Below are 14,275 nucleotides of genomic sequence, written 5' to 3' on the forward strand. Positions count from 1 at the left end.
GGGTGGGCTGACAAGGTCGTTTCCATGTCTTTACATCTCTTGAGTTTCTTTTGTGAGGGCGGCCACAAGCCGTACATAACGAAGAAGAAGAAGATGCAGCAGCAGCAGCAGCAGTAGAAGAAGAAAAAGAAGAAGAGCGACCAACAGCTAAACCAGTTTTTCCCTAGCCACAACCAAAGAAGCCTCGTTTACCTTTTTCGGGGGCAGTTTGATGAATCATGAATCATGGACAATGAGTACCTGACCAAGCAGCCGCAGTTGCCATAGTCAGCCTTTTGCAGTGGGCGTGGCAGCACCGGGGCAGGTGATATGCAGCAGCAGCAGCTGCTGCCACTTGGTCCTCCTTTTGGCCTCTGTTCGGCGGCGCGAGAGTCGCGCATCCCAGAGCCAAACCGGTTGCGCTATGCGGGTTCCTCCTCCACGCTGTCTCTCGGCTGGTCTCCGCTCAATTGTGCCGTCAACCGAATTGAAACAAAACACAAGCGAATTCCTGCCAAAGTGGCCGCAGATTAGGATACAAATATCCCAAATACAAGAGACACGTAATCCTCGAAACGAAAATTCAACACGTTTCTTAACACAAAAATACCAAAATTCGTTTAAAAAACAAAGAAAGAACACTGCATAAAATGAAAAAAATAAAAACGTCATTTTAATTAAAAATAATCAGCACGATTCGGAGACAGGTTTATAGACAAGTTTTTTTTTTCATTCTTAATGCTGATGATTTAATCGGGAATAAACCAAAAAAAAACAACCATATAAATACTTAAACAATTAGTTGCTGAAATAAAAGCTGATATCATATTTGTATGTGCAATAACTTGCAATGTTTTCAGATTAATGAAATATGAAAAACCTATCGATAACCCACGATCGATAGGTGCATTATTATGGGAACACATAACTAACGATAACTTATCGATATCATATAATCGAATTTGAATACAAAACCACATTGATATATTGGAGCCAGAAAGTATCGTTATCGATATCGATATTTGTCACAAGTCCCCACGAGGGTATTAGGAGTGTGTCCATAAACATATAGGAACACGTACAAGCCTGGAAAAAAGTTAATAATTGTCAGCAGTAAAATGGCAATGTTAATTCCTATGATGTTGGATATCGATACATATCGATAACTTATCGAAATCATATAATCTAATTGGAAAACAAATCGAAAATATGCTTTTCTATAAATAATTGCCTTGTTTCGGTTGTCGACTACCATGTCCATATAATGAAACAAAAAATAAACGGCTTAACGGATAGCTTATCGGTATCGATATCGATATAAATCACAAATGTGCTCACAATGAAATTAGGAATAGCATTTACGGAATTTTACTTCCCTTGAATGCATTCTACTTCACATCAAATGCGAATCTTTTTACTAATTTGGATTTTCTCTTGCTTTCGTATAGATACTTCATATGAGAAGGCCTGTCGCCGCGGTTCGGCGCCCACAACGCCCATTCTGGGCAGCAAACAGCATCAGCCGGAGCACAATGCCGCCTCCCGCTTTACCAATTTCTTCTCCAAGAGGTGAGTGCACAAAAAACTAAGCACCTAAACAGATTCAAACAGCTTTGATTTTCGAATACAGATCAAATCCCCTCAAGCGTACAAAGTCGGTGACCAAATTGGAGCGCACCAAGCGCGGATCGGGTGGGCTGCGCGGCTCGCGCTCCCACGAGAGTCTACTCTCCAGTCATGCAGTCATGTCCACTATTGGTAAGTGTTATAATCGTTACTCGTTAAACTCGCTTCTTACTAGCTATTCGTTACAAGTTATGAACTCATTTAGACTTTTTCGTTACTCTTTCAACTAACTTATCATTGGAAGTACTCGTTTAGTCGTAAACTCACTTCTCGTGAAACGATTTCTATTTCATTTGCTTACTCGTTAACTTAGTTTTATTGTTTACACATTACATTAACTTGTTCATCAGGCAATTCCTACTAGCTAGGTGTTTGTAAGTAAATTATTGGTTACTAATAAAATCTACTCGTTGTTTACTTTCGTTACTCTTCGAACTTATTTGATGCTCATTACAACTTGTTTTGCGTGAAATGAGCTTTGTTTCGTTCGACATACTCGTTATTTTTAACATTAAATTTGGTCATTAATCAGTGTACGATGTTTACCTAAAAGTTATTTTTACCTAGCGAGTAACTTGCTTGTTACTAGTCACAGTTACTCGTTACTTGTTAGGCATTTTACAATATTCGAAAATACTCTATTTCACTTTAATTTACTCGTCCGTCCTTTCGATTGATAGTTACTGCTCGTGTTTGACAAGGCTTACTCGTTACTCGTCGTTCGTTGAGCTCACTCGTTATATTTTTAAATTATCCGTTAAGTGTTGCCCCAGCTGAACTTGTTATCTACTTGATACATGTGTAACTTACTCGTCATTCGCTGAACTTACTCGCCACTTTTCTCTACTCGCCGCAGATTTGTCATGCACCGGCGCTGTGGGCGTTGCGCCCGTACACCAATCGGTGCTGGGCCGCCGGCACTGCTTCCAGGTGCGCGGCGGGCCGCGCGGCGAGCGCTACTATTCGTGCGGATCACGCCAGGAGCGAGATCTCTGGATCTACTCGTTGCGCAAATCGATAGCACCGAATGCGGAGCACACTCGCCGCACGGACAACTCGCTGAAGCTCTGGGTGTACGAGGCAAAGAACTTGCCCGCCAAAAAGAAATACTTCTGCGAGCTGCAGCTAGACAAGACGCTCTACGGCCGGACAAGCGTCAAGCTGCAAACGGATCTGCTGTTCTGGGGCGAATACTTTGATTTTCCGGACATACCCGAGATCAATGTGATCACCGTCAATGTTTTTCGTGAGGTCGACAAAAAGAAGAAGCGCGACAAATACCAATTTGTTGGCTCCGTTAAAATACCCGTGCACGAGGTGACCTCAAGGCTGATCTGCGAGGACTGGTATCCGATACTGAGCGACAAGGCCGGCGACAGTCTCGGCCGCACCGGGCTGGGCAAGGACAAGGAGCGGGAACTGCTGCCAACGCTGCGCATCAAGTGCCGTTTCCAGAGCACAGACATCCTGCCCATCAACATCTATGGCAACTTCCTGGCCTACCTCAAGGAGAACTATAAGCGCGTCTGCGAAACGCTCGAGCCGGTGATCGGGGTCAAGGCCAAGGAGGATATTGGCCAGGCTTTAGTCCTGCTGATGCATGCCCAGGGCCTGGCCGGCGCCTTTCTCACCGATGTCGTTGCGCTCGATCTGCTGCGCGTCGGCGATCAGAGGTTGACCTTTCGCGGCAACTCGCTGGCCACCAAGAGCATGGAGGCCTTCCTCAAGCTAACGGGCGAGCAGTATCTGCAGGATACGCTCTCGGCGCCGATCAACGAGCTGATACAATCGGAGCGCGACTGCGAGGTTGATCCGACCAAGACGAGCGGCTCCTCGGCCGGTTCGCTGCAGCGCCAGCAGGCGGCATTGCGCGGCGCCGTGCGCAGCGCCTGGCAATGCATTTACGAGTCGCATAAACACTTTCCGCCGCAGCTGCGCGCCTGCTTCGCCACGTTCCGGGAGCGACTGCAGCAGCTGGGCCGCCAGGATATGGCCGACAATCTGATCTCGGCGAGCATATTTCTGCGTTTCCTCTGCCCGGCGATCCTGTCGCCGTCCCTTTTCAACATTACCAGCGAGCTGCCGTCGGTGCGTGCCACACGCAACCTGACGCTGGTGGCCAAGACTCTCCAGACACTGGCCAATTTCACACGCTTCCAGGGCAAGGAGAACTTTATGGAGTTCCTCAACGATTTCCTTGAGCAGGAGGCGTCGCGCATGCAGCAATTCCTCGAGTATATATCGACGCGTCCGGAGCATGCGACACCCGACTCCATTCTCGACTGGGCCGGCTACATTGATCAGGGCAAACAGCTGTCCATATTGCACAGCCTGCTCAGCGAGAGTCTGGCCAAGCTGCCCGAGGCGCGCCAGCACGAGCTGGATCCGCTGCAGCACATACTGGACGACATTAGCCGCGCCAAGGAGCTGTCCGGCGGACCTGCGCTCGCCTCCGGCTACCTGCCGACAGTCATGTCCACGCACTCCATTGCCAGCGAGAACCAGGAGAATCGCCAGCCCGATCCTGGCTGCAGCATGGTCGGCGCCACCAGCTCCAGCCACTCGCAGCAGCAGCAGCAACAGCAGCAACAATTGCAGCAGCAGCAACAGCAGGCACAGCTGGCGCAGCCGCAGCATGCGGTGGTCAGCAAACCGTTGCCCGCGGAGCGCGGCATTATGCGTGGCGTGCTCACGCCCAGCGCGCTCGAGAAGAACATATTCCGCTACAATGATCCCACGGTGAATGTGCGCCTCCAGCAACAGCAGCAGCAGCAGCAGCAGCAACAATTGGAGCAGCAGCAGCAGCAGCTGCTCTCGAACTCGCAAAGCTCGATTGCAAATGCCGGTGGCTACATGAGCTCACCTGTGCTGCAGCACGCCCAGTCGCAGAGCTCGATGGCATCCTCCTCGTTAAACGGCAGCAACAGCAACTTGTTGATGCAGCCGCATCCCGCCCAGCACCAGCCGCATTGCCCGCCGGCACCGCAGACGAGCGCCGCCAGCACCATGGAGCGCTTGGATCGGCTGGGCCATACCTATCAGTATGTGGTCAATCACAATGGCAATGCCGCCGACTATGACAGCTCCACGGGCAGCTCCCGGGCGCGCACCTTGCCCCGCAACAACATCAACAACAACAACAATTGCAACAACAATTGCAACAATAGCAATCAGAGCGGCAGCTACGACGACATGCCCGGCGAATTCATACAAATCTCTGGCCTGGACACCAGCAGCGCTTTCGTGCGCAAATCTCCGACGCCGCTGCTCAAAGCGAGCGCCGCCGCATCAGCCGGAGCTGGAGCCGGAGCTGGAACACGTGGCCAGCGCATTAATCGTCACAATCTGAACCTTAATCTGGGCATACCCGATCACTCAGGCCACAGCAATTATGCGCGTGGGCCGCTCAATCCCAACTCGAACATGCCCAAGAATCTGGAGGATCTCGACGATCTGTTCAAGTACGCCGAGGAACAGGAGGTTATTATCGAACCGCAACCGACTGGCAGCCACGCCCACGCCCATGCCCATGGACACGGCCATGCTCAGGGTCATGGTCACAACAAGCAACAGCTGTCGGCCAAGAGCAGCCACTGCAGCTCCGGCTACCAGAGCATCTCCACCAATCCCTCGCCCGCACAGTCCTCCAGTCCCGTGGAGAGCCAGCTGCAGCCGCAGCAACCGCAACAGCAGCAGCGACAGCTGAACGCACCGCTGGCCTTTAAGAATCCCTCGTACCAGCTGCAGAGCTGCACCAGCAATAGCGGCGGCATGCCCAACGCGTCCGGACGTGGCCCGGCTACGCCGCAGCCGGGCGCATTTGGCGGGCGTGTCAAGCCGCTGGGCGCTGGCCTTGTGGCGGCACGCGCCGCCTTTCTGAACAGCGGCGGCACCTTGGATGCGGCCACCCTGACACCGAGCTCCTCGGACGAGCAGCTATCGGCGGACAACTATTATAGCTATGCGGCGGCAGCGGCTGCCGGCGCCAATGTGGCCAACAAACTGGAGGCACAGCGCTCCCTCAGCGGCGGCAGCAGCTCCTCCAACTCCAACTCCAATTCTGGCAAGCCGCACGCCTATGGCCGGCTCAATGGCGGTGGTCCGCTCAAGCGCGAGGATGTCTACGGCAGCGCCAGCGGCATGGGTGTCGCCTATGCCATGTCCGCGCCGCATCATCACCAGCAACAGCCACAGCAGCAGCAGCAGCAGCCGCATCAACACCATCATCATCCCCATCCCCACCAGCAGCAGCAGCAGCACCAACAACAACAGCAGCTGCCGCAGCAACAGCCGCAGCAGCAGCAGGAACACAAGCAATACGCAAGCAGCGGCGGCGCCAGCAGCGCAGCAACCTCCTCGACGGCGGTGGCCCAGCGACGCCTCAGCCTGGACTCGGCGCGAACGCTCTCCGATAGCAGCACCGACACTGAGGGTGAGTACGGCCAAAAAAATCTGGTTAAAGGCACGTTTTGTCATGCTCGTGGCAACATTTGTCCACATGGAAAATATACCAAGCGTATAAGTTCGTCAAAATGGATTGTTTTATGCAACAAAATATCTAGAGTTTGAGTCAGATGTTCATAAATACCTTCAAAGTTGGCAGTTTAATTTATATGCCAGGTAGATAAGGTGCATGTTAACTTTTGTCATGCAGATGAATTACGGCCAAAACAAAGTGCCTAAATGTGCTATTTTTATCAATCAAATTATGCGCATTGCAATTTTTATAAGCAAAGATAAAGTGCTGGTCCATTTATATTCTAACCAGACAGATTAGTTTAACGCGATTTTTGCCAGGCAGATTAAGTGCACGACAATCTCTTGGAAAGAGATGAGGCTTAATTTTCGCTGATTTAATATTAGATCTCGTGTGGATTTTACCAAACAAACTTAAGTTAATGCAAATTTCTTAGTCAGGTTCGTAAAGTGCATGTCAAATTTGACAAGGTAGTTGCACTCTAATGCTTTGCCAAGCATATAAAGTGCACGTCAAAATATAAAAGGTAGATAGAGATAGATTCCAAAATGTTTTGCCAGGCAGATAACGTGCATGACAAATTTTTCAAAGTAGATAGAGTGCATTCCAATGTTTTGCCGGGCGGATAAAGTGCATTGCAACCTTTGGCGAACATCTGAAACGAAATTGAGTGCAACAATATTGTAAAGTATCTGTTAAATTTGTAATGAACACGAAAAAACTGTCCGTTAACTACATATTTTCACCTGCTTTAATGCAATTACCTAACTATGAATCCTTCCTTGCGACCAGGTCACTGCGCTCAGTTGCAGGAGGGCAAACGACGTCGCCAGCTGCGCAGCAGCAATAACAGCGGCGGTGCTGGCGGTGGCTCGGAGTCGTCGGGCCTGTGCAAGGGCTACGATCAGAATGGCGAAATCCAGCTGCTGCAGGAGACGCTGGACACGCTGCGCCACACTCTGGACCGTGACGAGGCCGAGCTGCGCGATTCGAGCGACGAGCTGTTCGCGCTACAGCGACCAGGCTGCGCCGGCGGCAGCAGCGGTGGCAATGGCATCAACAATCTGTCACAGCAGTCGGAGTCGACCATGCGCAGCATTATTGACAGGTGAGTGGGGCCCCAACGCCCGTGTGTTGTCCCCTCGCTCGCACCAGCCCCAACTAATATCAGGCAAAACCTTTGCAGGCTCATCACCATGGAGGAGGAGCTGCGCCGCGAGCAGCTTAAAATGTCCCTGGCGCTGTCCCACAAGCAGCGCGTCATCGAGGAGCAGGGCCAGCAGATTGCGGCGCTAGACGCCGCCAACAGTCGGCTGCTGAGCGCCCTGACAGCGTTGCGTCAGCGCTACGAGACGCAGCAGCAGCAACAGCAACAGCAGCAGCAGCAGCAGCAAGCACCAAAGAACCAGAAGCCACAGTGAGCGGTTGGAGCGGAGCCGGCGGAAGCAGGCGCGACAGAAGCGGCAAGCGGTCAGGGTTGAGGTTGCATGTAGATTAGCTACAGCCTGCACCCAGCACATGGATACACACACACACACACACACACACAGACACACATAGAAGTTGAAGCTGCCGCCGTTGTCGTCGTGTAATTTTTTTTCGTCAGATTAAGATACATTTTTGTTTAAAAACCTTTTTTTTTGCGCCAATTTTTTTTTAATGCTATGCTATATAAATTATACTACATGTTTAATATAATACATACATATATATATATGTATGCATATATATATATATTTATATATATATATATATATATGTATATATATTTATATATATATATACATAAATAATACATACATATTATACATAATTTCTCAAGCTATGTTTAAACAAAATGATGTACAACAAAAACGCAACTGTTGCTGCAGCAGCGGCAACGGCAGAAGATTGTAAAAGTTAATATAAAAAATAAACAAAAGAAGCAGAGAACAGGACGAAGAAGTGTGCAGAACAAGTTAAGTTAATGAATAAAATTATAACCAAAGTTAGACAAATTTCGTTGTGCATATTCATTTGTTTATGGGGCAAGTCGGGGAAAAATGCGAAAACGAACCGTTTTGGTGCATTTCTGGAATATCTCGGGTCGGATTATGGATCGATAGATCTTTTTAGACTGTTAGGGATCATATATTCGAATTGCAAGGGATTCCACCACACAACGAGTCGAGTGATAGGCGAATAATTTGTAACAACAGAAGAAGGGCTGCATTTTTATTTATTCTAGGATCCGTTGCCTAAAAATCTGGTAATAATATTATTAGCAGTAATACCCACGCTTACGATCTGGAATTCCTTGCATGTATCAGCCTAGCCCTCTTCATGTGGCGCCAGCTACAGTCCAACTGGGGAACATGCTAATTATCTGTGTTCGCTTAAAAGTATGCAACGAATAATGTAAGTAACAACTGTGCGCTACTGGCGCCATCTGCTGTAATCGAACTGCTACTACACATTTTGAAACGCGCATGGCTCGCGGCATCTACAGTTCATTTATGTAGCTAAGCAGCCGCTTAACGAGCAACAGATGACGGCACGCGCACCGATTTTATTACTGGCCCAGAATGTGAAGAGCATTACACAACAATAAATACTGTCACCAACCAAGCAGCAGACAAATCTGTGCTTTGACCTAACCCAGCAGCCGGGCCAACATCTCCGCTTAGCGCCTTTCAAGTGGCGCGTTCTACAGTCAAACTGTAGTACATGTTAATTATTTATGTTCGATGAAAAGTATGCAATGGAAAATGTAAGTAACAACTGTGCGCTACTGGCGCCATCTGCTGTAATCGAACTACTACTACACATTTCGGAACGCGCGTGGCTCGCGGCATCTACAGTTCAGCTCTGTAGCTAAGCAGCCGCTTAACGAGCAACAGATGACGGCACGCGCACCGATTTTATAACTGGCCCAACAGAATGGGATTAGCCGATTGTGTGTGCGGAGTGCCGAGCATTACGCAACAATAAAAACTGTCACCAAACAAGCAATAGATAAATCTGTGCTGTGACCCAATCCAACAGCCGGGCCAACAGGTAAACAGGTAAGCGATCCATAAAACGGGCCGCCGCCACCGCCGCTTCAATGAGCTGAAATTCCAAGGGTTTTCCAGAGCTGTGCGCCATTCATAAAAATCTGGCTCGTCGGCCGCATTGCGCACATGTGTTGTCAATTACCTAAACGCCCGTCCGGGCGCACAGGTAGCATCCGTCGCCAGGTAGACTGTGGGATTTTCCGGCCAATTGTTGAATGAACGCAACATAAAACCAGCCGAATGCTGCCCAAAGACAGTTAGAAGCCAAGCCAACGTCAGCCAGTCAAGTCCAGCATGTTCACGTCCAGAAGCTCAGCAAACGCCGTGCCGCGCACCAGTTGCATCACCTGCATCATTTTGCTGCTCGCGCTAGGCGCCGCCGCCGGCAACGTGCTCCGGGAGCGACTGACGCTGCCCCAACAGGTGCGCATCTGGCAGTGTCGCCAGCGCTGCTATCAGCAGACGCTGCTGCAGCCGGTGACGCCGGCACTGTGCCACGCCCGGCCGGATTGCTATATGTGCCACGACTATTGCCGCGTTCTGGTCGTCGCCGAATGGAGCCTGGCCAGATCCATGTGTGCGGATCGCATCTTCTGCAGCCGCGGCTGTCGCACCGCCTGCCGGTTCCATCAGCTGCACACGGCTAATGCGGCGCCATTCGCCAATGCCCTCAGCAAGGCGTGAGGCAAGCGCACGGGCGGGTCAAGGCGGGGTCGGGTTCGGGGCTGCTTGTGGGTGTGGGGCAGGGTAGCTTGTATATAAATTAAAATAGCAACTAAGCTCTAGATAATATGACCAATAAACTAAATGTAAAAGCAAAAAAGAAAAAAAAAAAAAAATTTTCAATATGTTGCCGCATGTTGCACAAACAGAACCAGAAATTGGCCAGGCTGTTGCCACAGCAGCTGTTGCCGCCGCCGCCGCCGCCGCCTCGCTTTATTAATCAGCAGCATTGACCCTGCCGCAAAAGTTATTGCAACACAAAAAAAGTGGTATAAAAAATAAAGACATTAAATTAAAAAAAAAAAAAAAATGCTGCTCGCGCATAGAAAAGCACGCAACAGGTGGCCGGCAGCAGCAGCGGCAGCAGCGACTGCGGCAGCGACGTCGCCAGCTCCTGATCAGTTTGTGGCGCAGACTTCGGGCCGGATATTGGCTTTGCGTATTTATTTATATTGTTCGCTTCTCTTACTTTTCGGGCCAACATATGGCGCTCTCGGCCAAGCTCTCGAGACGCCGCCCTCCCCCCTAACCCCTTTACCCTTCCACATATCGATGCCAGCGCTGCGATAAGGCCAACGATGCCCGGCTAACGGTTCGCACACATCTCCAGTTCGCTCCGATATTGACATTTGAATCTCCACGCATATTGTTTGCTTTAACACCTAATTACATAATTGGCGCTCCCCCCCGCGGCGGCGTGCTCGGCCCCCCCCTGCCGTCGCCTGTCACATAAAGCAGCGGCGAGCGCATAAAAGCCGAGCAATGATCGTAAAAAAATCGATTTGAAGTCCATAAAAATCATATCAATACAAATTTTTATATGCCATCCACATTTTAAAAGATGTCTCGTTTTGGTTAACCGAAGCACAGTAGAAGGGGTTGGGGAGCAAGGGGTTGGGGGTCAGACAACAAAAGCGAAAAATAAGAAAAAATAAAAATGAGATTTATATACACTATGCAGCAAAGTTGCGAACCGTTTATGAGATGAAACGGTTCAAATTTACTTAAAGCCAAGTTATTTTCGTTAATTCGAGCCATTTTGATGGTTCAAACTTAGCCGCGAAGCACACTTAAATTTGGCTCCAATTGTTGCCCTTGTCTAAACATATTTTGCAGATGCCAATTTTGATTAGAGATCAAAGTTGGTTGAAAGAGGGCTTAAACCAAAACCTGGCCGAAACATGTGGAAAGTCAGGGTCAAGAATCGAAGCTAAAGGCAGGAATTTAGCTTAAAGCCAGATATAAATATATATTTGTTTTCAGATCTGTAGACATCAAGTACGAAAGTGGTTTCTGGTCTAACAAACAAGAAAGTGCTGCGACCGGATCGAGGTTACAGCATGAGGCCAAAGAAAAGCATTCGAAATAAAAAAAAAGCTAAGCTGCATTTTTGAAATCAAATTAAATGTCACGACAAATGGCCGTAAAAGAAATGACAAATAAATTTCCCATTGAGCAACAGGTGCTTGAGAGAGGCTCTACGTCTAAACGTACATTTCCCAGCACGTCCGGCTATTCGAATTTGCTTTCCCCCCCTACCCCTCCGCCCTCTCCAACATGGGCCACTCTTTGTCTCGCTCTGACTCTTTGTCTGTGCGATGAATTGAATAGTTTCCCGATGATGCAATAAATTCACAGATAAAATTTTTATTTACGATTAGCTGGCAAAGTTATGCAGCAGGCGGGTGGTGCTAAGGGGGGGGGGGGGGGGGTGTTGTTGTTGGTGGTTTTGATGGTGAGTTGGCGGGCATTGTTCAGGTGTCATATGGACATGGAGACAGACTGTCTAGGCGCATTCTGGGCCGGACTTACAGTTGGCATCAGTTTTATTGAAATTGTTTGCGTCGCGGGCGAAATGCGGGCGTGCGGATCACGACTCGCTCACGAGTCGCTGCAGCGATATATATTAATTAATTATAAAGCCAGGCTGCGGCCAGAGAGAGCGAGAGCGAGAGCGAGAGAGAGAGAGAGAGGAGAGGGGGACAGCTGGACAGCCGGCTGCTCATAACGTGCACGAAGGTGAGAAATCAATTTTCAGTATCTCGCTTTGTGCTTAATACTTTTTCCAGTGAAATGCGCCGCTGTGCGACGTGGAGCTGCACAGCGCCCGGGGCCATCCAGGCAGGCAGAAACCCAGCCAGGGCAGAAGCCCAGGCGAAGGCTGAGCCACAGTCCATGCTCCGTTGTCGTCAGGCCTCAGAGTCAGAGACAGCCACAACTGGAGACGGGTGACTCGGGACCGCATGGACTGTGGACTGTGGACTGGGCCTGGGCCTGGGCAGCCCCGGCACGTAAATTAGGATAACAACGTGAAACATAATTATTACTTTGGACAGATATGGCAACCTCGACTGCGCCTGCGACTGCGCCGGGTCCTGCGCCAGCCGCTTGACTAGCTGACTGAATTTGAATACCCTCTAAAAAGCATGTCTGTACAAAATGCTTAAAACGCAAATGATATAAAATATTTGACTAGCTTAAGCTTAGTTTAATCTATCTATCTATCTTTATCTATCTCTCTATGCCTTATAATAATGTACAAAATCGTATAATGAAATCAGGCTTTAGTCCCTGGCAAGGGACAATAGTATTAAATTTGGCAATTTTCATTATTGTTGAATTATTTGCATTTTGAGTATCTTCAATTCCAGGCAGGACTTCAAATGTCAAATATATTAAATATTTATATTTATATATTAATGAGCATTTAATTTGACATGTTAAATTGTTAAGATTTTTAGTTAATTTGAAGTTGAATAATTTGCAAATTTATCATTAATTTCTGGCCTTTAAAAGTAAATTGAATAAAATATTCGCATATTAAATTAAATTGAATTTTAATCAAGGTAATTGCATTTTAAGTCGTTTTTTTTTTTTAATTTAATTTTATTTTTTATGACATATTTGACATATGTAAATAATATGCTAATATTTGTTTAAATCGCATTTTAATTTGCATTTTCTGTTGTTAATTCAGTTGATTTTTTATATTTACTTTTTAATTAGATTGCATGCCCGAATGATTGAATAAATTTATTTTGTTTATAAAAAAATACAAAATTGCATTTGAAAAAGAACGTGCGTCGGCCGGGAATCGAACCCGGATCAACTGCTTGGAAGGCAACTATGCTGACCATTACACCACCGACGCCACCTGGCGGCCATCAGATAAAAAAACAACATATAATCACAGCAGGCACTTGGCAGAGCTTGCACTATGCCAACAACAATTACATGTATCTATTTCTATGCATGCATATAAGGAAATAAATAATAATTTTTTTATTAAATATAAATAATTTTTGTTCAAATTAAAGCTAGTTTAAGGAATATTTGCTAAAATCATATTTTCTTATGAAACCAACATTGCCAATTCGAGCCAGCATTGCGTACAGGGTATGTTTAAGTCGTGCTCATCTCTTTTGCCGGATTTTTCGTTGTTTATTTTGCTTTTTTGTGGCCCAAATAAATGTATTAAAGTTGGTTAACGCCTTCATTTTTGCTTCGAACTGGCTGCGAGCCGCTGTTCAGGCCGGGTTCAAGCCTCCAAGTAGGTGTAATAAAAAATATGAATTGTTGTTGTTTGAAGTCGCAACAACAAAAAGAACAACAACAACAACAACAAGTGGAAGAAGAGGCTGAGGCACTCGAGCAGCAGCCAAAAATCATTCAGCGCATTTTACGAGCTGAGGCTGAAGTCGAATCGGATTTGGGTTTGGGATTCAGTTTCGGAATCCGTGTGAACAGCAAATTGGCAGGCGAAATGTGTGAATATGAGTGTGAATAACTGGCGAATGGGCAATCGAAATGCGTCGAAGTGAGTGCCAAAGAAGTGGCAATTGAATAAGATGAGTGCATGCCGTTAAACGGAATGAATATAAATGAATGAGTGTATGCAAACATAATTACATGGTGCCGAATGAGTCTTAATGGGTGTGCATTCATGAGTGTATTCATGAGTGCAAATTCAATTGAGTGATTTGTGCATTTACATGTTTGTGGTTGCATGCATTCATGAGTATATTCATGAGTAGTTGATAGACGCTTGATAAACTAATGAGCATATCAACTTATGAGTATATTCATGAGTGCATGAGACAATTCAAAAGTGTTCTTAAATTACATCATGGAAATATTCATGAATACATTCATTAAATAAATGCACAATTATATTCATATTTGAATCTACTGCTGCTTATATTCACATTTGCATTCACAAGTGCATTCATGGGTTGCACTCACATCAGTTTTTCATTTACTTTCAAATGCATGATTATTGCCAGGAATGTATAATACTTTATGCCACTGTTTTAATTGAGTGCATTCATTAGTGTATTCATGAATGTATTCATGAATGACGCATTATAAAATTAGATTTGAATAAGCTTTAAATTGATTCAATTGCATAAAAAATAAACAACTAACGAAATCCCAA

The 14,275-nt window shown here is 47.2% G+C and overlaps 2 protein-coding genes and 1 non-coding gene across 15 annotated transcripts in view; 2 read left to right on the top strand and 1 right to left on the bottom strand.

The window, feature by feature from the left end:
* raskol (Ras GTPase-activating protein raskol) overlaps positions 1–8,079 on the top strand; it is a 68,319-nt gene extending 60,240 nt beyond the window's left edge. For 7 of the 13 annotated variants that reach the window (XM_070206612.1, XM_032440766.2, XM_032440767.2 and 4 more), the window contains 5 exons: positions 1,428–1,548; positions 1,610–1,737; positions 2,462–6,037; positions 6,875–7,190; positions 7,254–8,079. In XM_070206612.1, the coding sequence (XP_070062713.1) occupies positions 1,428–1,548; positions 1,610–1,737; positions 2,462–6,037; positions 6,875–7,190; positions 7,254–7,503 (4,391 nt within the window). In that variant the 3' untranslated portion in view covers positions 7,504–8,079. The remainder of the gene's footprint in view (positions 1–1,427; positions 1,549–1,609; positions 1,738–2,461; positions 6,038–6,874; positions 7,191–7,253) is intronic. The other 6 variants (XM_032440770.2, XM_015170148.3, XM_032440771.2 and 3 more) reach the window with 1 other exon arrangement.
* A 1,149-nt stretch (positions 8,080–9,228) lies between these two features.
* LOC6633360 (uncharacterized) lies at positions 9,229–9,846 on the top strand. Its single transcript, XM_002056948.3, has one exon. The coding sequence runs from the start codon at positions 9,412–9,414 to the stop codon at positions 9,799–9,801; it is 390 nt and encodes a 129-aa protein (XP_002056984.1). The 5' UTR covers positions 9,229–9,411; the 3' UTR covers positions 9,802–9,846.
* Positions 9,847–12,919: 3,073 nt separating this feature from the next.
* On the bottom strand, positions 12,920–12,991 carry TRNAG-UCC (transfer RNA glycine (anticodon UCC)). Its single transcript has one exon. It is a non-coding gene; the product is annotated as a tRNA-Gly (tRNA).
* Positions 12,992–14,275: the final 1,284 nt, after the last annotated feature.

The sequence above is a fragment of the Drosophila virilis genome, chromosome X (assembly GCF_030788295.1).
Source record: "Drosophila virilis strain 15010-1051.87 chromosome X, Dvir_AGI_RSII-ME, whole genome shotgun sequence".
Taxonomy (NCBI): Eukaryota; Metazoa; Arthropoda; class Insecta; order Diptera; family Drosophilidae; genus Drosophila; species Drosophila virilis.

What these genes read in the sequence shown, in the direction of transcription:
- LOC6633360 (XM_002056948.3), top strand. Translation starts at nt 9,412, where the DNA reads ATGTTCACGTCCAGAAGCTCAGCAAACGCCGTGCCGCGCACCAGTTGC.